The sequence below is a fragment of the Suillus discolor genome, assembly GCF_016758755.1.
Source record: "Suillus discolor strain FC423 chromosome Unknown F5147scaffold_6, whole genome shotgun sequence".
Classification (NCBI taxonomy): Eukaryota; Fungi; Basidiomycota; class Agaricomycetes; order Boletales; family Suillaceae; genus Suillus; species Suillus discolor.
The window spans coordinates 466,879-490,826 of record NW_024541253.1 but is presented as its reverse complement, the minus strand read 5'-3'; the positions used below and the strand labels follow the sequence as shown (position 1 = coordinate 490,826).

Below are 23,948 nucleotides of genomic sequence, written 5' to 3'. Positions count from 1 at the left end.
TGCCACGGACGCGAGAAGGAGATCAGTTTGGACAAGCGCTCCAAATACTATCCTAGACTTTGGACCAAACACAGAAAGAAATATCGAGGAATCCAAAAGATCGAGGTGAGCTAATTTCTCCCAAGAGTGAAATGAGTAACTCTAACTTTGACAGAAATATAAACTCGACAAACCCACCATAAGTGGAGAGGGTGTTTGTCCGTGGAGTGCAGAACAACGCTCGACTGCGGCTAGTTCATTTGAGATAGATGATCCACGGGCTGACGGTATTTTGCAAGTGGCGAACTCTGTTGAAAGCAATGCGACAGTTCCGTCTGTCTTGAGACGTCAACAACATCTCAAGATAAATGGAGCTGTGGGATCCGTCGGAAGAGGGAGATCATAGTACCAAATGCCCATGTCCAAGACTCCAAAACGGCGAGATTTGAAACGACAACCTCCAAGCTCAGTGGATGCTCTATAAAAAGTCAGTGATCACCACACAAACGAGTAAATGGAACCTTTCAAGATTTTGCATGTGCACAAAGTGCTCGGAAGTAACCGGCGCTAATATTTTGCTTCCGTTTATTCCGTAAACGTATGAAATTTGTGCTCTATAAAGCTCCAGTCAGAATTTGAAGTCACACGCGCATGAAGGTCATTTGACACGAAGAATCTGGTCATCTGATTGGACGATCGATTTATGGCGTCGATTTTTGGAAGCCTATGCGCAGCCTTACCCCACATTCGGTCTCGCCGCAATACACATGTGTCCCGGATCCTATTCACTGCTCGTAATCAGTTTCTACAATCATCTCAAATTCTACTAACAAGATATTGTTCAACAACTTCCGTGATTACTATGACCACCGACCTCACGAGCAAACCAACCGACTCGGGTGACTTCCGTCTTCCCCTGGACGTCAAGCCAACGCATTATGACGTGACTATAAAGACTGACCTGGAGAACTCAATATTCGAAGGCGTGGTAAAGATTGAGTACGTCCATGCACACTGTCCTTCAAAACATCATTGACCAATTTCATCAGCCTGGATGTCAAGAACGAAACATCTACCATCGTCTTCAACTCAGCCGATCTCAAGTTGAACGATGCGGCATTATATTCCGATCAACTCAAGATAAAGCAGGTCGATCCTTCTCCGTCCTTCGATGACAAGGCGGAACGTTGTATACTTTCCTTTTCGACCCCTGTGCCCGCAGGATCAAAGGCAACACTGTCCATCGGCTTCTCCGGAGAACTGACCGGAGCCATGATGGGGTATTACAAGAGCTCGTTCGAGCAAGACGGAACCAAGAAGTACTATACACTGACCCAGTTCGAAGTGTGTATTCGATCCCACTAACTGCACTTGCACTTACGGATTGTCGCTAGCCCACCGCCGCGAGACGTGCCTTCCCGTGTTGGGATGAACCGCTTCTCAAGGCGACCTTTGCGGTCACTATGATATCACATCCTGACACGGTCAATCTCAGCAACATGCCTATTACATCGGAGGAAATTTACCAACCCCAAACGACCAAAGTGGAGGATCCCTCATTAGAGGTGCTCTTTTCGGCGTTGACGACTCAAGATAGCCCCGAAGCGCAGTGGAAGATTTCCAAGTTCCAGACTACACCACCCGTATGTCGACGTCGTCTAACCGGGTTTTTAAACTAAAAATCGGTCTACAGATGTCTACTTATTTGGTTGCATTTGCCAATGGACGTTTCGCGCACCTGGAAAGCTCTTATAAGAGTCCTCTGAGTGGGAAGATCCGTCCCTTGCGCATATACTGTAGGGACCCGTCCTCACAGCATTCTGGGTGCAAGCTGATGTGATTTGGATAGCTACTCCTGATGTGATTCATCAAGCTCAGTATGCCCTCGACATCAAAGCAAAAGTTCTCCCAGTCTATGAGGAAATTTTTGACATCGAATACCCTCTCCCAAAGCTGGATACTCTAGTGGTAAGTGTCCTGTGTAGAATCCCCTTCAGTCCGTTGATGATCGGTGGCCCGAAGGCCCACGATTTTGACGCAGGTGCTATGGAAAACTGGGTATGATATATCGATTCCTACGTGCTTTAGTACTTACTTCTAGCAAGGGCCTCATCACTGGACGTACTAGCGCCTTCCTGCTTGACCCTAAGAATGCAGACGTGGCTGCAAAGAAACGTGTCACTACCTTTCAGTCGCACGAAGTTGCTCACATGTGGTAAGTTCATCTCCATTGTTCGAAGGATATGTCGCGGAAACTTTTACTCAGGTTTGGTGATATCACAACTATGGAATGGTGGGACTATCTGTACTTAAACGAAGGTCAGTCTCTTGCCATGATTTCGATATTGGTATTGAAATGTATTTAAGGTTTTGCAACCCTGGTAAGCTTAGCGGACATAAGCGTGTAAATCATCTGCTGAAATTACCCGCTCCAAGATGGGTGAAGTTATCGTTGTTGGTATGTCTCGTGTCCATGCACTCACTGAACCCATTGACACCAATCTTTAGATCGGTAAGCCGATGCACTCCACTCTCAACATAACAACAACATCTTTTACCAGTGTGTACCCGGAATGGAAGGTTGACAGCTCATTCATATCCGAGCATTTGAATGATGCGCTGGATCTTGATGCCAAATTGTCTTCTCATCCGATCGAAGTGCATTGTCCTGATGCCAACCAGATCAACCAGGTATGACTAGATTGGCATACCACATGGGGTGCGGCCATCTCATACAAGTGACCATCAGATATTCGACTCCCTTTCCTATGCTAAAGCAGGCTCTGGTAAGGCATTCAATTTATCTTGTCACCACCCCATCTCACGAGTGACGCTTTCAAGTTTTGCGCATGCTATCCAACTTTGTTGGCGAGGAGCGCTTCCTGAAGGGTGTTTCGATCTACCTCAAGAAGCATCTATATGGAAACACTGTTACCAAAGACCTGTGGCAGGGTATCTCAGAGTCCACTGGGGTAGATGTGCCGAGGATCATGGACAACTGGATTTCAAAGGCAAGCATAACAGTTTGATCCGCACTCCACTCTAACACGTGTTGTCTCAGATCGGCTTCCCTGTCATCACTGTCACTGAAGGTGAAAATGGCATCCATGTCCGCCAGGATCGTTTCCTGGAGTCTGGACCTGCAGAAGAAAAGGACAATGAGACGATATGGAACGTGCCTTTGGCCCTGCTGACAGCTACTAATGATAAAGTCAACATCGACAAGTCCGTCGTTCTTGACACTAGGGAGAAGACACTCGCCATTGATACCTCGAAGCCTTTCAAGCTCAACGCGGGGACCTATGGTGTTTGTAAGTCTGTTTTCTGGTTGATAGCGTTTGTATTCATGGATGATTATAGACCGCGTGTTGTACTCTGATGAGAGGTTCGCAGCGATTGCTAAGGAGGCTGCCAAGGGCGATACTGTGTTCTCGCTGAATGACCGCATTGGCCTTGTGCATGATATCATGACATTGTCAAAGGCTGGGTTTTGTAAAGTTAGCAGTGCGTTGACCATCGTCGACATTTTACATGACGAAAAGGAGTGTGAGTGTCCTACACTTCAATTGGGTACGATTTTGATGAAATTATTGACTGCAACATCTTCCAGTCCTTGTATGGGACAGTATTGCTCGGAATATCACCACTTTGGTGTCAACTTGGTGGGAGCACGAGGTTATCGTCAACGATCTAAATGTTTTCCGCCGGGTGGGTTGATCATTTCAAATATCTGTTTTGAGTGCTGACTCAGTTTGTACTTATAGGAATTGTTTGCGCCCATCGTCAAACGCCTTGGCTATGAATACTCTCCTTCCGAGTCTGTGGATATATCACAACTGCGCACCCGCGCTATCGGACAGGCGGCTGCCGCTGGGGACCCTGCGTAGGTATCTATTGAATATTGATCTAGGTGAAATTTAACGAAGTCGCAGTGTCGTGGAAGAGCTCAGGACCCGGTTTACGGAATATATGAGAACGCAGGATGATTCGGCGATACCTGGCGATCTGTTCAGGACGACTATTCTCACTGTGCGTCAAACGTTGAGCGACGTTGCGTCTATGCTGAGTGTTATATGCAGGCTGTGAAACATGGAGGTCGTGAAGAGTATGAGTTTGCTAAGGCATTGTACGAGAACCCAACTACGCCTCCGTCGAGAAGTATCTCTGCCATGTAAGTCAGACCTACTTTGTAAAGAAGTTTGTTTATTTTTAATACATTTGTCAGAGTGGCGATGTGCGTCAGCCAAGACGAGGCTTGTATTGAGGACACGTACACGTACATCATGTCAAAGGCGCGGACTCAAGATATTATATATTTCATCAACGGCTTCCAGACGAACTTCTGCACCAGGCGCAGCTGTGCGCAGTTCTTCCAAGACAATTACGGGGAGGTGAGCTGTCAGTTGAGACGCCGAGGAGTCCCACGCCGAACATGATCATTTGATAGTTGGCTAAGCGGTTTGAGGGGAACTTTTCGTTCAAGTATATTGTTTCGGTATGTTTCGATTTGCTGTTCTGTTGTGACAGGCAGGACTTAGCGTGCATCAGGCAACTTTTGAGAATCTGACCAAGGAGGAAGACTACCAGAGAACCGTAGACTTTTTCAAGGTAATGGTGATTTCAAACATCAAGGAACGAGCTAATGGCATGCGGTGATCAGGACAAGGATATATCCCGGTATAACCTTACCTTGTCGCAGACTCTAGAGTCGTTGCGTGCCTCAAGGGCGTGGATCAAGGTGAGAGAACTTGAGGAAATGTGAGAAAGCTGACTGATGTATGTGATATAGCGGTCTACGACTGATATTGCGGAATGGCTTGGCAAATGGAAAGGGGATCGCTGAACAGTTCACCGCCGAGAAGTTCACTGCCTATGCGTGAGACTGCAGCGAGCAAGGAGGATAGTTAGTTACGTAACTCAATGCCATGACTTTGTGTTCGTAAAAAGTTGTGTACTGCAAAGACGCCGAGCTCGCCACCATCAACGTTGACGAACGGCTTTTTGCTATAGCCTACCCGGTCATAATTAGCCATGCCAGCGTTTGATCCAGTACGAGATGCTGTCATGAATTCACCAGTCACTCAGCCACAATCACTTCCAAATCACAGTGATTATGGTCCACTCGAAATACCGTCCCCATCATCCTCACGTCCTTCATCATCACACGCGACATCTAGCCCTTCTTTGACACGTAGGGCAACAGATCTAGCTTCATTATTAAACTCTGAACCGCACGAACCAAGAACTCCAAGCTCCGCACGACCTTCAAGTCTCTCCCATCTATTACTTTCTGATGACTTTGAATCAGAAAAGCTGAACTCTGCACCGTCATTGGGACGGAGATTGCCCACGGCCATCGACATCCCCCGTGAACAAGATCCCTCGTTCTCACGGCAGCACCCTTCACGTTCTTCACTCTCACTCAACTCATCTTCCCCCTTTCTTTCTGATGTACCTTCATCGTCCTCTCGTATTCTTCCAACATCCCCCTTGACTCGCTCCCCAATGGCACCAACATCATCCGAAATAACGTCCTCCACAACGGCGACACCAACAACGATGCGCCAGACGCTGCCCTACAACCCACGACAGCGCTTGACTCCCGCAGGTTCCGTCCTCGCTCCCATGACACAGGATGAAATACAGCTCTACAAAAATTACCGCGGTGTCGGTACCCAACGTCTCATAAACAAACGCAAAAGAGTCCAAAGTAGAGAACCCGACGACTATCAAGAACGTCCAGCCAAGAGACACGCTGGCGACGTCGAAATGGTCGTTGATCACTGTAAGCGTCTTCCCGCCGCTTAACCTACCATTAACGCCGTCTTCCCAGACAATTTGCGTCCAGAAGTAGGCGTAAAACAGCGCAAAGAGTCTCCTATCATCGGCCTCAAGAATTTCAACAACTGGGTGAAATCGGTCCTGATTACGCAATTTGGACATCCAGCCCTCGCCGCTAGTTCATCCAAAAAATGCGGCAAAGTCCTCGATATGGGCTGCGGCAAAGGTGGTGACCTCATCAAATGGGGGAAGGCTCGAATTCGAGAGATGTTGGCTGTTGGTGAGATTTTCTGCTTTAGTTCGCGCAGCCCGATCTGATCCATCTTCGATAGACATCGCACACGTGTCTGTCGAACAGGCTCGACACCGGTGGGCCACTATGCGTCCACGGCGTTTTGACGCCTCGTTCGCTGCGTTGGATTGCTATACAGAACCGCTTACAAAGGTCTTTTCGCCCGAGCAGCTCGCACAGCCATTCGATGTTGTATCCATGCAATTCTGCATGCATTATGCGTTTGAAACGTCGCAAAAAGCTCGATGCATGCTCAGGAACGTCAGCGAATGGTTAAGACCAGGAGGGATATTTCTCGGGACGGTTCCAAACGCCGACCAGCTCCTGTATGTCCATTTAAACCCAGATTCCTTCTCACGTCCGTGTTGCTGACTTTATCGCGTCGATAGCGCGCGACTGGACCAACTACCAGCTGACTGTGAAGATCTTTCATTTGGAAATTCGGTGTACAAGATCCGGTTTGAAGAACGCACCTCTCGCCCGCTATTTGGCCACCGATACTACTTTTATCTCCGTGACGCTGTTGATAACGTGCCAGAGTACATTGTTGAATGGGACAATTTTGTTAAGTGAGTCTTTGTGTCATCTTGACATGCCCTCAAGTGGTACTGACATGAGTCTGTGTAGGATGGCCGCGGAGTACGGACTTCACCCCGTATTCAAGAAGGAGTTCCATGAAGTGTTTGAAGAAAATAGGGAGCATGAGGATTTCAAGCAGTTGATGGTCCGCATGAATGTATGTGACGCGACCGGCGCCAGCTCGATGGAGGATGAAGAGTGGGAGGCAGTCAGTAAGTTCCGACTTTTCAGTGTAATTTGTAACGTCGCTAATAGAATACATTTTATCCTTTAGACATTTATATCGCATTTGCCTTTGAGAAGAGGTGATGGTTTCACGATCTATGATTTGTCTTTTGTGATATTTTATACATCCCTTTGACTGTCTCAGTGTCTGCCAGCCCATACCCACAACTTATGTAATACGATCACTGATGATATATTGATAATTTCCGCACGATATACAGACAAGGCCCAATTGCAATGTACAGACATTACATAAAAGCGGTGCTCTGTACACGACATAAAGGCGGCATATACTTAGACACGGACTAACGAACAGCAAGAATAAGGTGTCCCACTAAGATTACAAAAAGATAGCGTGACGTCGATTGTATGAATAAAAGCGAAAGTCGTCGTCGTACATAAAATTATTCCTGACCAAATCCAACAGTTTCCCTGGTAAAGAGTTTAGCGTGAGCTGACATGCGAGTTAGGAAAAGGACTCACTCTACAGCAAGCGTGAGTTTCTGCTCCAAACTAGCATAATCTTTGTATGGTGGAAGATCAATACGATTGAAGCAGGTGTGACTCTTCGGTAGTTGTGAAGGGTCACCAGACTTTTCTATGGTAAAGCGGCGGGGTCCATCCGAGCCCTGAAGGTCCTTGAAACCATTGACGGGAATCCTAGATGTCCCCGTAGCGAACTGAAGCAAGCGGGACTTGCGCTCAGGTGGCCAGCTGCGAATGCACTTCCAGAACCACTGAATGACCTCATCATTCATCTCATATCCGCGGTAGTCGGTATGCTTAGTCCAGTCATCTCTGCAATGACATTAAGCCAAACAGCCTCACGACTTCAATTAAGGAACGTACACGTCAATTTCCGACATACCACCGATCAGGAGCTCCAGTTCGCGTTCGTCGAAAACAGTGATGAGGTCCTGTGGAATCAACTCGCTGAAGCCCGACATGAACGAATCAAACTGTTCCTTGACACGTTTGGAGATCCGATACTCGACGACAGCGTCCACGTATTCCTTCTTGTTATCCTGAGTCACGTTGACGTCTGCTCCCCCTGGACGAAGTTCAATGTTGACCAGTTCACCGAAGCGTTCCTCGGTCGTTGTGAAGGTCTCATCGATCACATCCGTGATGTCATTCTCCCTGAACAAGAGTTGGGAGAAATCACGACAAAAAGTGATAAAGCACTTACAACATCCAAGTCAATCCACGGTGCAACTCAGCATCGACAGATTCAAGGTCCGCCAGCGTCACCTTCTTCTTCAAAATCATCTTGTAGAAGCTGACAATGAAGTATGCATCGAGGAAACGACGGTGGAATATTCCAAGACCGAGACAGCGACCGATGAACTTGAAGTAGTTCAAGTGCTCTGGGTTGACGCCTGAAGCGGGATTAATTTGAAGTGTGTAGTTATCGTGGGCTGAGTATTCGAATAGACAGTAAAATGGGTTGAACATTTCGTGCGATAGAAGGAAGAAGAACTCTCTGCAAAGGAACTCAGTAAACGCATAAACTCTGATAGTTCGGTCCAACTTACCGCGATAAACCACCGTAATCGAGACCGTCCTCTCCATCAAACTTAATCATGAGTCGTTTCTTCAAATCATTGGGAGTCTGCCTCATGATCTCTGCATAACTATCCTCGAAGATATGGTTCCGCCGCACTTTGATCTGGCAGTTACCTGGCTGTGCACGCATAGCAGGTTGGCTTCGGAAGTAAATAAGCTTCCTCCTGAAGTCACGCTTGTACTGTGGAACGTTGGCATCAAGCGTGGATGGCATGCGGGGATCGTCCCATGTGGTCGTCTTCGTGTTGTGATCTACGAAATAAACACGTGCAGTAGATGTGAGGCGCATCTCCCAACCAGAGGGCAATGGACCAAGCTGGGATATGGTCTGAGACTGTGAGGACGTGTTCTGTCCATTAGGACCCATGACACGGATGACAGTCTGGCGCCGGGGATCGACCCAGGTGGTAGTACGCGTGTTATGATCCACATAATAGGGTCGTCCTTCTGGAGTGTAGCGCTCCTCCCAACCGGCTGGGAGACTCCCAGTCCCAGCTGTGGTAGCACCTCCACCCGAACCCACGACTGCCGGTGGAACGTTGGGCGATGGGGATGGTGTTGACACTGACGAGTTGCGGTACGTGTTGGCACCCGCAGCACCCGTGCTGGCAGCATCGACCATGTCGTCGGCGAGTATGCGGCGGGAGTGCTGATCTCTCGCAGCATTTGTTTCACTATCCTGGTTATTGTGGTTCACAGTTTGGTTGGATGATGGTCGGTTCCAAGTTGTTGTCCTGGTATTGTGATCAACATAATATGTCCGACCAAGTGGATCGATGCGACGCTCCCATCCGGGAGGTAATGGTCCATATTGATCAACATTGGGGTTGAAATTCCTCTGTTGTGCATTAGTAACCGCCTGTCCCGGAGACGTAGTCGAGGAAGGTGCTACGGATGGGGGAGCAGCGTGCCCACCACCTGAGCTGATAGGACGACCCGATGGAGACTGTGAAGACGACTGTTCTGCCTCACCACTAGTCACCGAAGGTGGTATGTGGGGCGTCGGCATCTGCATCAACGGTGCTGCGGCGGGCTCAGTAGCAGTGGCGTGTGAACTGGGTGGGCGAGACAAAGTATTACTTGTTGCTGGGGCGGCGTTGGGTGATAAGGACAGACTTGATTCATTCATTCCCATGTCGGCCAATGCAGAGGTAACGCCTTGTACTTGGGAGGGTCCAGGGTTGCTCATGGGCTGGTTTACATTTGTTGACAGGTATATGATGAGCTTGCCATGGACCACGAGGTTATCATTGGACTTTTTTAGATCCAACGTCAGCATCTCTATCAATTTGAATAAGTTTCGAATCAAAGTACGTGTAAGGGTGATTTGACGATGGGCGCTTACCATGGCCACCTAGTTCAAGATCGAGCACATCGCTAACTTTCACGTTGACCACACCCAAAAATCCTTGGTCACGCCTCTTGAATTTCCTCTGGTCAAATATCTGTACGGCTACCACTGATGAGTCTTTGACGGTGCTGTGTACATGGGACATCAGTCATGCACTGGTAACTACGCTCGACCGACACCAAACTTACATGTCAAAGCTCTCATTCCAGTAAGGATTCAGTGTCTTCTTTATAACGCTGGTTGTGTGAGTCTGCTCTGCATCAACGGTGATGACTGCAAAGGGGTCCGGTAGGCGGAATACATCACGCTTAGAGAGCCCATCTGCGGCGACAACTGCCCAAAATATACAAAATGAGCGTCCTTCGAGAACGATATAACTTTAGAATCATACCTGTAACCCTTATTTTCTTCCTGCTACAATGAGAATGAGAATGAATAGTTGATCGTGAGGTTTCGAATATCTGACTCACAGGGCATGCGCAGGCGTCGACATCGGGCTAGATGGCGGACCCAATAAGGGATCAAAGCCTGAGGCGGTTTTATTCTTCTGCGGTCTGCGGTAAGCTCGCTATGTCGGACGTTGACGACGTCAGAAAGATATGGGTAGGACAACGATTTTCAGATACCGACCGCACTGCTCACACGGCAAGCCCCCTCGGCAGTAAACGTGACCTCTGCACAGCTGCTAGCCTAGTCACCATGCCATCGATATTCATGGAGATTAATCCCGTAGGCTCAAATACTGCAGAATATAATAAAATATGATATAAAAAGGTCAGTTAAAGAATAAAGCCGGGATGCCGCTCTTCATTTGGGTTGAATTTTGTTGTCTTGACCCTCTACATGAAGGGGGGTCCCAGACTCCGCTGACTAATAATCCACACAACTCAGGTACTTTGTCGTGGGTCCCAACTTCTCCCAGTATGTCACATAGTTCCCCGTAGATATGGGGAACGTGGAATTCTTCTTGATTCCAATTTGTACAGGAACGACTGCGGCCCAATCTCTGAGCTACCTGGTAAAAAATTTCTTTTAACATTTCCAGATTCATATCGTTCAGTCTACCGGCCAGGGTACTACTAGTTATGCAGTGCCTACCCAATCTTTCTATATCATCCAGCGGTACGATACTCGAGTCGAGCAAGCCTTAATTTATTACATGTGTTACGGTGTATGGCTTATCTTTTGCAAATAGTCTACTTCCAGCAGAAATTCTCAATTAACAGTAGTCTGCTGACTCTGCTGAAGTTCGAACCACGTACAGGAGTTACCGACTGTTTGGGTCGCACATAATCCCTCCGTTCAGACTTCGAGCACGAGGTATGTCAACTTTAAGGCAGTCTATTGAGTCCTTGTCTTTGATAGGGTTGTCTTGGCTTCGCGTTCGCTGCGAAATAGCACCCTACTTTTAGGTCAGCTGAGTCGGGAGCCACATCAGATACTTACCTGCAAATAACCCCCGCTGGCACTTGACTTCAGAAAGAAAGCCTTTGCCTGTGAAAATGTACCGCGACGAATGGTAGGCCCGGGAAAACCTCGACTTGGATTCACTATCTCAGCTCTTTCTGGCCATGCTCCGTTGATACCCGACACGCGGGCGACTCTGGGCTTATGTTCTGCAGTGACAACATGCGAGTATGTCATGATATCGTGCATCGGATCTTCTCGCGTAGCAGAACTAGGGGTGTCCCCCGAAGGCGCAGCGTCTGCAAACGGGTTCTCGGGCATGCATATGAATGTGTCGGCTAAAGAGCCCTTGATCCTCCGTGATGGCAGGGATGAATATTCATCCTATGAAAATGTATCAGATGGCCGCACTCGTAGTATGTCCGAAAATACGTATTCGTTACCTACAGTTTTGGAGAGTGCCCCACCACCAACAGACAACTCCGGAAATGTATTTGGCTCTGAGCAGTGAAATGGAATGTCAACTCCTGACTTGTGGATAGGAACAACTTACTGCTTCGGCATCTTTCAGCCTATTCAGGTCAAAATGTTATCTGAAATCCATGACATGATCAAGTCGAGTACTTACTTTATGTTCATCATATTCGTGCACGAGTTGGTCGCTTAAGTCTTGCTTTGTAACTCCACTTAAGCGAGACTAGTCAATCGGTACTTGTCAGAATCATGGACGCCGGTGTACCGAGGACGGCGCACCGGAGTCTCAGGAACGAGCGCTGATCTGTTCTTCTGAAAAGGGGAGCTACGTAAAGCCATGGTGGATAAGGGGAATCACAGACTAGCCCTGGCTATACCATACGCAGGTCGCTGTCGCTCATTCCAAACATGACTGTGACGGCGGAGTAGTCTAAATTGCAATTCAGACTTACTCACTGATGATCATGTCCGCTCAGTTGATCATATTCAATAGGCATTACGCACATCGCAAGGACACTGCCTCTTAGTTCTGAACTTCAGCGGTCGAACGCATCATATGCTTAGCGAACAACATACTCTCACCCCATAGATTATAAAAGCACAATCTAAGATTAATTGAGGGAAAATAATTTCGGATCAACTCACAGAAGGAACAAGCTGCCAGAATTGTACAATGCGTCCCAGTCTTTGAGAATACAATGTGCGTGAGTGTTCTGCAATGCCAACCAGGACGCGTGAAGAAAATTCGGGTGGTGAAATACTCGTTCGGGCTATCTGAGACCAGCGCTGTCGGCACAAAATTAAAGCGGCCTGTGAACGTATAGGGCGCCCAGTGAATGAATTTACAATTGAAGGCAATGTGATGTTGTGTCCCTTCATTCGAGAATTTGATAGCATAAGAGGGACTCCTTGGCAGGTTCAGGTAAGATGCGTGATCCAAAGTACGTTGACGAAGCGAGGAAGTGGATGCGAAGAACCAGCTTTGGTGTGCTCCCGTTACAGCGTGGGCTGTTCACGGACGCCGTATAGCACCACAAGGAGTTTCATACCTGGCTGCTCCCAGGTCGCTCCGGATCCCACGTAATGAGCTATTGCCCGATAAGCTGTGAGAGTGGTGACCCGCCCCAATCATCACGATTCACGGCAGTGGCAGCCATTGGCCCATTGCAATCGAATATGATATTCGAAGTGGAAGCTCCGTCTCCAAAAGATCGCGTGATAGACTTCGTTATGCACATGCACGAACTTCGGAAAAAGAAGTATCAGCCTAAGACGTTGTCTTCATATTACTTACAGTTACTAGTGTTTGTTGACGAAACAAACATAAGGTGGCACGCGCTGAGGGGCCTAGGCCACCGCCTAGTGAAAAGACCCTTCATTAGGTCACTTCAGCCAATCTAGTTCCGCGTCAATAAACGAAAAATTCTGCACCCTACGAGGTCTTTGTAGTTAGTCCTCTTCACTCCTCTCCTAATCCAACGAGTAAACAAGTGAACAAAAAGATGGAGTCATTACAAACGGTAGATGATTGTAAGGATGTAATACCCCTCAGGTACTGATATTCAGCACAGGCGCACCAACATGCGGCGAATGCAGAGGATTACCGCAACCAAGGGCTGCTCATCCCAGCTTCAGAGGAACACATGAAAGCTGCAGAAGCGTTTCACGCTTGCGAAGACAAGTCACAGGACGCAAACGTGCGTATACGAGTTCATGCGTCATATCTAGTAACCTTAGTTATCTGCATTGTGCAATGCCTCTCAGACAAAAACAACGCTCCGCATGCTATACAACGAACACGTAAAAGCCGGAAAGGAACTGCAGAGGAGAATCGCAAAACTTCGTGAAGAGAACCAGGACCCCACCCTGCCGCAGAAGACAACGCCGAGGCATACACAGGTTCATACGCATAAGAACGGAGGCGGTTCAAGTACTTCTCCTCACGCTCACGCTCCCGCTCCTGCATCCTCCGCCCCACTGCATGCTAGTGCTAGCAGTTCGAGTCGATTATTAGACTCCCATAATAACGTTGACGAATCATTCATGGTGCTTGGGCAACAGGTATGATTATATATATTCCACCCAATGACTTTTTACAACTTCGCACCATAGTCTGATCCGGGTGATGCCTTCAATAACTTTTGGAGAATCATGGAGGGGATGCTCGACAATTTGTCTCAGCCAGTTGCCTTCGCCACAGCCCCTTTGGGAACCGAACCACCCCCGGCGGGAAAGAAGAACTCACGGCGGGACGGAAACTCGAGTAGTGATACCGATATCGAACAGCCCCACACATCCACGTTTTTTACACGGCTGGGATTAGATGGTAAATTCAAGTCGAGTAAGTGATCGCCGAAACCGCATTACCAATAACTGTTTTTTGACTTGCCCATTCAGAAGTGGACACCTTGCTCGAGGAGACGGATGAGGAAGTATTTGCAGACGAAGGTATGTTGGCACATTGTCAATGGACTTGACTTTACGAAACGAGTTCTCCAAGGTAACGATCTATCAGAATCCTTTTGCATGATTCCCTCGGATTCGGAACGGTCCCGGTCGGATTTGAAGAAAGAAAATGGATCACTGAAGCAAGAGCTTGAAGCGATGTCAAAACGTTTGGCGGCTGCTGAGCGGATCATGCAGCTGCGCAAGGAACAAGACCACCAATTACGCGAAAGCATTGTGATGGCGCGACACCAGGTGATCTTACGCTCCTTTGCCGATCCTCCATCAGACTGGCTCACTGCCAATACTCTCTATCAGGCACAGCGAGCAATGGGTACCTCGACGGTAATAACAAGGCAATCCGGGCAACAACCGGTAGTAGACCTCAGCGCTCTGAATATCAATTTGCCAGCTGTTCCAGCACCGGTGACGGCTTTGAACGTTGGTCGTGATCGGGAAGCACAGCTACTTAGCCGCATAAGGGAGTTGGAAGAAGACGTTCGAGTTGTTCGCATGGAGAATGAGAAACAGGTGCATTGCAAACATGTATGACGCCTTTTGTCCGCCACTGACTTCCGTCGCAGAAAATGACGATCGCACGCTTTCGTGAGCGATGGGAAAAGCTCAAAGAGTCGTCAAGGCGCAAAAAAGATGCTAAGGCTGCTGAAGCAGCGAAGACAGGTATGGGTGAACCTATCGTGGAGGAGCCCGAGGTCGAGCAAATGTTGGATGAGGCTTCATCACGCCCGCCGACGTAGTTGGCGTTCACACGTGTCTCGCGTATGTGATCACTAATGCTATCGTTGGTCTGATATACCATATAATCTCCGTTTCCTATTGGTAATGATATGTCTCATGAGTCTCAATGATAGTGCAACTAAGCGAGAACCCTACGATATGACGTATTGTCGTGGTGGAAGCACAATACGCCCTCAATGATACGCCCGAACACATGGTTTCGCTCCCACTGGAGTCACGTTGTCAAAAATGGAAAGAAGTCTGTTCTCATCAGCTCTCATCAGACGGCTAATTCCCTAGAAACTTTGAAAGTGAGATTGATGTTTGCCGGCTACATCCCATGATGTGGAAGGCGGCCCCCATTTCACGGTATGGAGCGGACACAGGTATACCTGATACTGTGTATATCTTTCCACGAGGTGCTCCATTAGGAATGCGATAAGCTGATGATAAAAGGATGCAATTAAACCGCCGATATATATGTACTGGTATGAGATGGGGATCGAGTTTCTGAAAACAAAGTTCATAACACTCAGAAGATCAAACCCCAGATATTATTGATGTTAAGATCTAGCAATCGGGTCCGAGAAAGTCATATTGAACTGTAGAGTCCGTTATGTAGGAGGCCTAGACTGCGAAAAGGTTGTAATCGACAACTCTCAGAGAATCTACTGCCTTGAAGAAATCCGATGCGATGAGCTGTTCCTGTTCCACCGTAACGGCTCCATTTCTTCCACGGCCTTGTCCCGTTTCAATCGGAATGTTGAACGAGACAACGACATCGTGGTTCTTTCCTCTGACTCGGAAAAGAGCAAATAGGGTGCGAAGGTGGTGGATTGACCCAGCTTTCCGTAGAACCTGACCTCCGTCGAGCAAAATTGGAGAAAGTTCATTGGTGATGGGTCTTTGAATAATGATGGAATTATGTTCCATTGAATCATTATCCTCTGCTATTACATCGAGGTGGAATCTGTGATATCATGCATCAGAGCTTCTTGAAGCACATGCAATTGCAACAACAGGAGGACACTAACTTTGCTGCCGCTTCCGGATCTTCGATATCGACTTTTTGAAGGATGTCGATGATAATGCTTGCACCAGAGTCACGGTACACGAATATTTCCTGGGAGTTTGGGATCTCCTGCGTGTCTCTGAGATAAATTTGGTCAGTCAGTGGGATAGAGCGTTTAGCGAGAGTGAGCCATACGCGACATTGATCAGATTTATAGGTAGATTGGCCCTCATCCCATTGTCTCCAAAAAGATTCACTGGAACATGGCGGTTGGACATGCTCTTGAATCGAGAATGTAGTAGTATGATATCGATATAGATAAGATCTAAAGTAACAACAATATTTAAAAAGGGGTCTAGTGGCACGGTCACGTGCATGTGACAAACACTTGTTGACCGCGACGCACGACGCGTCCTGAGCGCATCGACTTCCTGCAATTGCTCGTCGGCGACATGTCGGAACTCCGTCGCTCGACCATGCAACCTGCAACTGATATATATGGCAACACTCGGTCAGGCCTACCAATGCCATCAACAGCAAAGAAAGCATCATCGTCCGCTATGCGCATGTCGCTCGCTGGCCCAGCAGCCCGCACACCCTATTTGCCCCCAGGAGCAGGTTCCGGCTCAAATACAGGACATTCTGGTTATCGGTCACAGAATGTGAATCCACTGCTACAAAGTACAAGTAAACCAAATTATGGGCGTACCCCTTTAACCAAGTAAGTGTCTTCTCTGATCTCGTCAACGTTCCTTTCGAATGATACCCTACTCTCAGCTCTTCTAGGAGGGGTTCGGTATGGACAGGTGGTCCATCTCTTGCCCCTCCTTCCGGCAGTCAAACATTCAAGGACCCACGACCAATCCGCGAGCGCTCATATCAATCGAGAATGAAACAAGACATATACTCTTGGCTGCAAGCGACAGAATTTGACATATCTGTTCAAACGCTATCAAACATCACCGGAAAAGATTACCGAGCCATGTTCCAACATCTTGTGACTATCGTAGATCCTGGATACCCGTTTGATCCTCGCCTTCGCTTTGAGGACGAACTTCAACCCGCTCTGAAAGCCCTGCGATACCCGTTTTCTACCCAAATTGACAACAAATGGCTGGCTGCTCCGGGAAGTATGCATTCTTGGCCTGCTCTGCTGGCAGTTTTGCATTGGCTGGTTGAGATGGGAAAGGTTATCTACACTTGAATCATAAACAACCTTGCATTAATAAATTACTCCAGGCTCGGCTGAACTACTTGCAGAGCGAGGATGATCCCACATTACAAATTGCCGATAGAATTCCCGAAGAGTTCAGCGACCCTATCCATCATCAGGCGCTTGCATTCAATTACTTTTCAGAAGCCTATGTCGCTTTTTTTCATGGCGCAGACGTATTCCACGAACAGGACAAAGAACTGGAAGCCAGTTACGGTACGTCTTCTATATTTTTAAAAGCAGCTCTTTCTGACGATAGAATTGAAGCGAAGAAGAACGAGAGGGTGGTCGGCGACTTAGAGAATAAGAAAGCACTACTAGCACAAGGAACGAAGGAGTTGGACGAACTTCGGTCATCAAAGGTAGGCCGCGTGTATGATCCTTTCGGCGAATGTCGTCTGCTAAGTATTGACCCGTTAGGCACCTCTAGAAAAACTCCAGAAAATTCGGGCTTGTATCTTGGATGATCGAGCCAAATTCGACGACGTTTTGCACCGCTTGGAGTCGCGAAAAAGACAGCTCACTGAATCTGTAGTTCGCGAGAAAGCGGAACTCGCTGCTCGATGTGCGTCATGCAAATTTATAGCGGATGAATCATCGTGAACTCTTATCTTCAGCTCAGAACTTTGATCAACTCAAAGCCGAGCACTGAGAAGCTTACGGAGGTGGTCAAAGTTCAGAACCTGACAGCAGAAGAAGTCATTCGCATGAACACTGACCATGAAACGCTCGCACGCAATTTGGAGGACCTCAAATACAAGATTTCTGAAGCGCGCAAGACAGTGATGTCTCTGGAAGTCATAACAACCAACCGTGGAGCTGCGGCAGAAGAGGCACTAGATCTCTATGGTAATCTCCTATCTGCTGTGGGCTTATTTCCCCCACTACCGCCACCGTTCGACAACATCGATCTCAGGTTGGAGCTAAACACGGCCGCTGCGAATCCTCAGCAGCTATTGTTGGGTTCCGACATTCGCAAGGTCATAAAACCTACACTTAATAGTGTAGCCGAGATCAAGAGAACAGAACGAGCAGATATTGAAAGCGAGCGCATCAAAGTGGATAACGAGCTTGATCAACTGACTTTAGAATGCGAGAATGTTGACGAGGAGGTGCGAGAAATTGAGAAGAAGGTGATGAGCCTGAACGAGCAGGCGGATGACCTTCGGGATGTACGTGTATCTTCCCACTACTGTGTTATAGTTCTCATTTATACACCTTGCCGCTATAGGCTGCTCAGCAAGAGTCTATGGTCAGCAATGCCGAGGCTGCCCGATTGGAGAGAGAACTTGCCCATGCGCGCACGGCCGCCTTATCGAGTGGAATGGGAGTAAAATCAAGACTTCAGGCATTACAATTCGAGTAAGTTCCTTTTCCCACTTCAATCCAATCAATTTTTTCATTACCGTCTGCCAGCTATCGAGAGCAAATAGCGAAGGTCTCACGATTAAAAGACGAGACTATCAGAGCTATTGCCAAGAACAGCAATGAGATCGGTCTCTTTAAAGAAGAAGTTTCTGCGCAATTGCGGCGCCTGCGAGATTTTGTTGAGGAGGGGAACTGATCAGTACCCGCGTTAGGTAGTCACAGTATTTGACGTATTTGTTATAATCTAATTATATGTTAGTAGCGCTGTACCTTTCCGTAGGCGAATAATGCGGACCGAGTCCAAGCGCATGCAAAAAGTTATGTTATCCGCACTTCGCTAAACTGCACGACCTGGTCCGACTGCCCGGGCAATTTTGGAGGTTCGGTGAGCCATCGGTGAGGCACATCACTTTGGGTTCTTCCGGCTATTCGAAGCTTCCTAAGATTAAGGAGTGTTCCGAAGATTAGATTTGGACTTAATTCTCATATTGCGCCGGATTGCGCCACGTTGCGAACGCACTTGAAGTGGTTGATCATGATGGTCTGATCATAATGATGGGTCCGACCATTGTATTGGCAAATGCAAGGTACCGGCTTTGGATCGGAGCCATTAATTATCTGATAACACCCACCCACGGGTAATTGTTGTTGATGCACTCGCAGGATGATATGGAACCTTTTTTGTTGCTAATTTACATTGTGATACAGGCTAGCAAGATAGGGCAATTGTCACTTTTTGCTCGGTCTGATCAGGATTTCCATTTTGGTCACACGCGAGGAGTCTGGTGTTCGCACGTGCACAGCTTGGAGCACTAAGATCACCCTAGATCACCACGCAGGTTACGAACCCATGTATGTTTTATTTGGTAGATCTGTGCCTCCCACTGACAGCCGGTTCTCAAGCAGGACAGGAGCGCGTTCTCAGCCCCGAGACTCCTGCCAAATTAAGCTTCCGTTTCGACTCCCAGGAGTACCTTGCTACATGAAGTGACACACGTTCCGTGATCTTGCATGTAGGCCTATCGGCGCTTCAGCAATGACATATGTGTAAGTCTCAATAATTTTCTGCTGGTTGGGACAACTATTTTGGTTACTATCCCGCGAACTGCTCTTACACAGAGGAACCTTCCAAGCCGCTGTCGGAATCATGCACATAGTTATTGAATGAATGACCCGAAGCGCGGCGCCCTCCGACATCCAGTACTGAAAACAATGCTCTTCTAGGAAGATGAAGACATTTAGTTGACCGGTCGCCATCGCCAGTTTCCATCGGGCTTTGATACTGTGATTGTGTTTCACGCCCTTCACCCGAATCTCCCTGAATGCCGGTAAGCCACTCAGGAGCCGGAGTCTTGGCTGTGAACATCCTGTGTCGTGTTGGTCCTATTTTTCAAATAATGTAGCGACAGACTAATTCCGAGATCTACAGGTTCGATTGTCTTTCTCACAAGTTACCTTCTTGGAAAATATTGGAAAGAATCCGCAGTTTCGAGACGATAAAAGGACTCAAACTGAATGTCTAAAACTTCGCGCTTCTTACTTCTTCTTCACCCAGCGGGTAGTTTCTCTTCGCGACTTCGGAGCACACGATGTCTACCAAACCTGCCTTGGCTTACAATGATGTAGAGAAAGGGACATTAGATCTCCACTCTCCTCAGCTTGCCAATCTCGCAAAGGACGAGAAGAAGGAAGCAGACATCGAGGTGTTCGCCGTGCAATCTCTCAAGAAAGATGCGCCGGTTACTCCCTCAAACGTCGCGAAGCCGCCGCCAGCCCCTGCCAAAGCAAAGCACAGCACACCCCTGTGGGTCCTCTGGATAATCTGGTACAACAGTTACAGGTATGGTATTATCCGACAACATATGTGGTCGAACGCTCACCCTTTTGATTTATCAAGGCGGTTTTTCACTGTGGTGTTCACAGTCAATTTCATTGGACTTGGCTTTGCCATTGCTGGAAAATGGCCATACGCAGCAAAATATCCCGGTGCTTTGGTTGTTGGCAATTTGAACGTCTCAGTTCTTGTGCGTAACGAGATATTCGGCCGTTGCTTGTATTTGTTCGTCAACACCTTCTTCGCCAAGGTTCGTACCATGCATTTTTAAGATTTCAATTGATGTTGATGATTTTTATAGTGGACTCCTCTATACTTCCGCCTTGGGTGTACCTCAACTTTACAGGTCAGTTTGAACTCCAAATGACGATTTCAGAAAGCTGACGTTTCGTTACCACAGCATCTTGGTGGTATCCACAGCGGATGTGCAATCTCCGGCGTAGCTTGGATAATCCTCATGGTTGTACATCAATTCAAACAAAAGTATCTGTTCAACGATTCTATTCTTGCCTTCGGTGTGATCACCACACTTGTATTGTTCGTCACAATTTGTGCTGGTCTTCCGTGGGTCCGAAACACTCATCACAAGTAAGTATTCTTTTCGGTCATTCATCACAGCGTTTTTACATCGCCATCTAGTGTGTTTGAGCGGAATCACCGTTTCTTCGGATGGACTTCCTTGTGCATGACCTGTAGGCTCGACTTTGACGTAGAAAAGCTTACGACCGTACTAATTTTTCGAAGGGATCTACACTATCGTGACCAATGCCTATGACACTGCGGATGGAAAGTTCGACCACATCGGGAGATACGTCGTTCAACAGCAAGCGTTCTGGTACACAATCGGAATGTCCACCTTGTAAGTACTGCTTTACCTGCATTCTCAATTACGTTGCTCACAGCGGTTTTAGCATTGTTCTACCTTGGATTTGCACGAGACACGTCAAGGTCGACATCGAACTACCCTCTCCCAAAGTCGCTGTTCTCCGCTTCGAGCGTGGTATGCAACAGGGTCTGCTTGCTCGTATTAGTCGCTCAGCTGTCAAGGAATATCACGCTTTCGGTATCATCTCGTGAGTCTTCAGTGTCGTCGTTATGCGATACTCCTAACTCTTTACAGCGAGGGTACTCATGCAAAGTATCACTACCTGATTTGCGGTGTGCAAGGCGATTTCACCAAGAGCCTGGTCAACAACCCGCCGAGAAGGATCTGGACTCGTGAGCTGAAGGTAAAACGACATCAGCAGTTTTTTCCGATCAGATTGCCAATTTCTTTTCCAGGTCGCCGGTGTCTCTAACACATCGACCCTTTACAAGCGTGGAATCCGTATCTGCACTGGTACTGGTCTTGGTGCTGCCCTTTCTACTTGCATTCAGTCTCCTTACTGGTACCTGATTTGGATCGGTGCGACAATTTGAACCTCTGGCATATGCATATCACTGACGTTTCCGCAGGCTCTGATCAAGAAAAGACTTTCGGTCCAACCATTAGTGGTCTCATTCACAGACACGTTGGTCCAGAGCGTCTCCTCCTCTGGGACTCCAAGCTCCGTGGTGGTCGTCCACCCACCATGAAGATCTTGAAGGAGGTATACGAATACTGGCAGGCAGAGGTTGTCTTCATCACCTCCAACTACGTGGGTAACTTTGAGATCCAGCATGGCTGCAAGGAAGCTGGTATTCCTGCATTCGGAACTCTTTGGGACTTTGTGAGTGACCCTCCAGAATTTAGTCGCTGATGGAGCTGAAGAGAATGCGCTTTGTCAGTAAATTTTCCAACTCGCATTGGGCGTGGGATGCGTCGGACGCCAGACCACCCACACCCTATTTCTCATCCTTGTGTATCCAACACACTGCTCATTCTGCCTGCGCCTCCGGGAAATCTCACAATCATGTATTTTCGGGAACCAAGTTAGCCGGCGTATCAAGGTTCTTTTTTTTTCTAACTGTGACCGCGAGAGGTACTTGCTGGCGCAGACGGCTTGGTCAAACAGAAATAGCACTATTAGTTCGCTCGCAGGTGAATGAACGCTTTAAATATTTATTTAGAAATAGATGTGTTTCAAACTTTACACCACTACTCTCATTGTGCTAGAAATCAATAATTGGTGACAAACATTCCTACAGCAATCACATTTTATCATTGTAACATTAGAGTGTGCTCGAGAACCACCCCAGACTTTCCCATCCAATTCCAGCGACGATTTGGATTGATGGATGTCTTGGGTTCCAAACGGACTCCACGACGAGCAAGCTCAGTCATCACACGTGCGATGTTCCGTGTATCCTGTGGGAGAAAATAACAGTGTGAAAAAGAATATCAGCAGGGCAGAGTTACATGTGAAATCGAGTACTGACGTCAATACCGCTGTGCAAACGGCCTTGAAACGCTGGCAACCCGAGGACTTGCAACTGCTGTGGTATGTTCAATGATCGGATGTGAGAACGTGGCGAAGGCTGATAAAAGAATCGTGAGTGAGAGTGAGTCCGCATCGATGAAAGTTAATAGGCACCTTGATTGTGGTGTCCGGGTTGCTAGACGCAACTGCCCAAACCGAGACAACTTTCCTGACGTCGAGAATATCCCCTTTGAGCCACAATGGCATAGGTATCTAATAATTGATAACAAGATAATGAGATCGATCGAACTTTCAATTGGTTCACGTAGATCGGCGTAGACTACTGACCTTCGATATAAAACATTGCTTCACGACGAAATCCCTTATATCGAAAGGTCCGTCACTGCACCAACAAAAGCGTTGTATGGGTCTCCCGCTCTTTGGATCAATTAATCCGTGATTGGCCAAAAAACGTGCAAACATATTCAGAACCTTCTGGAAGGTTGGCGCTGTGTTGACTTGGACCTAATGTTCAATCATGGCATGGCATTAAAGCAGAAGTAGAAGCATCAGACGAACTTGCGTGATTCCTGTAAGTTCCGTGCAAAATTGCGATAGTTGAGGTCTCCATGTGGGCTTGACGAAGCTCCTAAACTCATCAACAATTTCCAGCTGGCAAGCTCTTCCTTGGTCCGATTTATCCTTCCAGCGCATGAGACAAACAGGCCACTCCTATGTTAGTGAGACGTGGTCAGGAACTGGGTGTAAAATGAATCATGTAATAGTAGATAAGACGAACTATGATTTCATTAGGCCACTCAAAGCCGGTCCCCTCTTCACAAGTAGCCTCAACGTCCAAAACGAGGAAGGCATCGTAGGGTGGCTTCACACGATGATCCTGCTTTTGAGCGCCTTTCACCATCAGATCTTTCTTTTGAGTTTGCGAAGACGACTTTGAAGTTGGTCTGTCAGATATTTGCGAATATGGATGATGATATATTGAAGGGATGTCTGAACCATTTAAGGGCACTCGAGGAGAGGGAGAACCCTCGACCAGCAGCGAAGAAGAATCTTTCGACTGTTTTGCGCGGCGTGTAAAGACTGTAACAGACCAGATAAGAAACGAAGAGAGTAGAAGGACTTTCCAATTAGAGCCCAGCAGTTGAATTAGGGATAGGAAAAAGGTCACAAAGGGAAATAACCCATCGAGGTTAGGGCTTGCAAGCTGCATGATGTTAGGTTGACAGTACGTCCTGGGCAATCGACTCGCTGGTAACTTGTAAGTGATGATTAAGTTCAGTTCAACGTACATTTAATGGCTTGACAAGTATGCCAATAGCAGACA

At 47.6% G+C, this 23,948-nt stretch overlaps 9 protein-coding genes across 9 annotated transcripts; 5 read left to right on the top strand and 4 right to left on the bottom strand.

Moving 5' to 3' along the window:
* The first annotated feature begins 619 nt into the window (after positions 1-619).
* F5147DRAFT_673191 (uncharacterized protein) lies at positions 620-4,660 on the top strand. Its single transcript, XM_041435712.1, has 22 exons — positions 620-978; positions 1,029-1,323; positions 1,374-1,622; positions 1,673-1,775; positions 1,829-1,947; positions 2,002-2,037; positions 2,085-2,194; positions 2,246-2,298; positions 2,347-2,360; positions 2,416-2,437; positions 2,540-2,670; positions 2,729-2,765; positions 2,821-2,990; positions 3,041-3,290; positions 3,340-3,525; positions 3,590-3,687; positions 3,744-3,862; positions 3,912-4,008; positions 4,059-4,150; positions 4,205-4,370; positions 4,427-4,474; positions 4,528-4,660. Exons 1-22 carry the CDS (start codon positions 683-685, stop codon positions 4,633-4,635), a joined length of 2,799 nt encoding a protein of 932 aa, XP_041297611.1. The 5' UTR covers positions 620-682; the 3' UTR covers positions 4,636-4,660.
* Positions 4,661-5,538: 878 nt separating this feature from the next.
* Positions 5,539-6,940, top strand: F5147DRAFT_567658 (guanine-N(7)-methyltransferase; the record flags this gene model as incomplete). Its single annotated transcript, XM_041430869.1, has 6 exons — positions 5,539-5,764; positions 5,813-6,040; positions 6,093-6,378; positions 6,442-6,621; positions 6,680-6,843; positions 6,906-6,940. The coding sequence occupies 6 exons, from the start codon at positions 5,539-5,541 to the stop codon at positions 6,938-6,940; spliced, it is 1,119 nt and encodes a 372-aa protein (XP_041297610.1).
* A 101-nt stretch (positions 6,941-7,041) lies between these two features.
* Positions 7,042-10,377, bottom strand: F5147DRAFT_673181 (uncharacterized protein). Its single transcript, XM_041435711.1, has 9 exons — positions 10,244-10,377; positions 10,165-10,187; positions 9,962-10,106; positions 9,768-9,901; positions 8,392-9,703; positions 8,046-8,339; positions 7,706-7,996; positions 7,340-7,654; positions 7,042-7,288 (listed from the first exon to the last, which is right to left on the bottom strand). Exons 1-9 carry the CDS (start codon positions 10,264-10,266, stop codon positions 7,261-7,263), a joined length of 2,565 nt encoding a protein of 854 aa, XP_041297609.1. The 5' UTR covers positions 10,267-10,377; the 3' UTR covers positions 7,042-7,260.
* A 321-nt stretch (positions 10,378-10,698) lies between these two features.
* On the bottom strand, positions 10,699-12,237 carry F5147DRAFT_346884 (uncharacterized protein). Its single transcript, XM_041429315.1, has 6 exons — positions 11,934-12,237; positions 11,809-11,877; positions 11,734-11,752; positions 11,628-11,680; positions 11,220-11,564; positions 10,699-11,175 (listed from the first exon to the last, which is right to left on the bottom strand). The coding sequence occupies exons 1-6, from the start codon at positions 11,991-11,993 to the stop codon at positions 11,041-11,043; spliced, it is 681 nt and encodes a 226-aa protein (XP_041297608.1). The 5' UTR covers positions 11,994-12,237; the 3' UTR covers positions 10,699-11,040.
* A 780-nt stretch (positions 12,238-13,017) lies between these two features.
* F5147DRAFT_628439 (uncharacterized protein) lies at positions 13,018-14,965 on the top strand. The gene is made up of 8 exons (XM_041432736.1): positions 13,018-13,174; positions 13,226-13,351; positions 13,419-13,715; positions 13,767-13,995; positions 14,052-14,102; positions 14,155-14,354; positions 14,418-14,630; positions 14,684-14,965. Exons 1-8 carry the CDS (start codon positions 13,157-13,159, stop codon positions 14,855-14,857), a joined length of 1,308 nt encoding a protein of 435 aa, XP_041297607.1. The 5' UTR covers positions 13,018-13,156; the 3' UTR covers positions 14,858-14,965.
* A 314-nt stretch (positions 14,966-15,279) lies between these two features.
* Positions 15,280-16,164, bottom strand: F5147DRAFT_628436 (uncharacterized protein). Its single transcript, XM_041432735.1, has 3 exons — positions 16,045-16,164; positions 15,872-15,988; positions 15,280-15,807 (listed from the first exon to the last, which is right to left on the bottom strand). The coding sequence occupies exons 1-3, from the start codon at positions 16,125-16,127 to the stop codon at positions 15,465-15,467; spliced, it is 543 nt and encodes a 180-aa protein (XP_041297606.1). The 5' UTR covers positions 16,128-16,164; the 3' UTR covers positions 15,280-15,464.
* A 75-nt stretch (positions 16,165-16,239) lies between these two features.
* Positions 16,240-18,761, top strand: F5147DRAFT_673172 (HEC/Ndc80p family-domain-containing protein). The gene is made up of 7 exons (XM_041435710.1): positions 16,240-16,570; positions 16,627-17,038; positions 17,089-17,373; positions 17,483-17,631; positions 17,709-18,234; positions 18,294-18,424; positions 18,479-18,761. Exons 1-7 carry the CDS (start codon positions 16,302-16,304, stop codon positions 18,624-18,626), a joined length of 1,920 nt encoding a protein of 639 aa, XP_041297605.1. The 5' UTR covers positions 16,240-16,301; the 3' UTR covers positions 18,627-18,761.
* Positions 18,762-20,019: 1,258 nt separating this feature from the next.
* On the top strand, positions 20,020-22,003 carry F5147DRAFT_567667 (uncharacterized protein; the record flags this gene model as incomplete). Its single annotated transcript, XM_041430871.1, has 10 exons — positions 20,020-20,270; positions 20,328-20,514; positions 20,566-20,610; positions 20,665-20,852; positions 20,904-20,956; positions 21,009-21,123; positions 21,176-21,337; positions 21,385-21,493; positions 21,546-21,669; positions 21,720-22,003. 10 exons carry the CDS (start codon positions 20,020-20,022, stop codon positions 22,001-22,003), a joined length of 1,518 nt encoding a protein of 505 aa, XP_041297604.1.
* Positions 22,004-22,031: 28 nt separating this feature from the next.
* F5147DRAFT_346815 (ribonuclease H-like domain-containing protein) lies at positions 22,032-23,914 on the bottom strand. The gene is made up of 6 exons (XM_041429314.1): positions 23,403-23,914; positions 23,183-23,335; positions 22,952-23,128; positions 22,778-22,876; positions 22,623-22,721; positions 22,032-22,551 (listed from the first exon to the last, which is right to left on the bottom strand). Exons 1-6 carry the CDS (start codon positions 23,832-23,834, stop codon positions 22,405-22,407), a joined length of 1,107 nt encoding a protein of 368 aa, XP_041297603.1. The 5' UTR covers positions 23,835-23,914; the 3' UTR covers positions 22,032-22,404.
* Between the last annotated feature and the right edge of the window lie 34 nt (positions 23,915-23,948).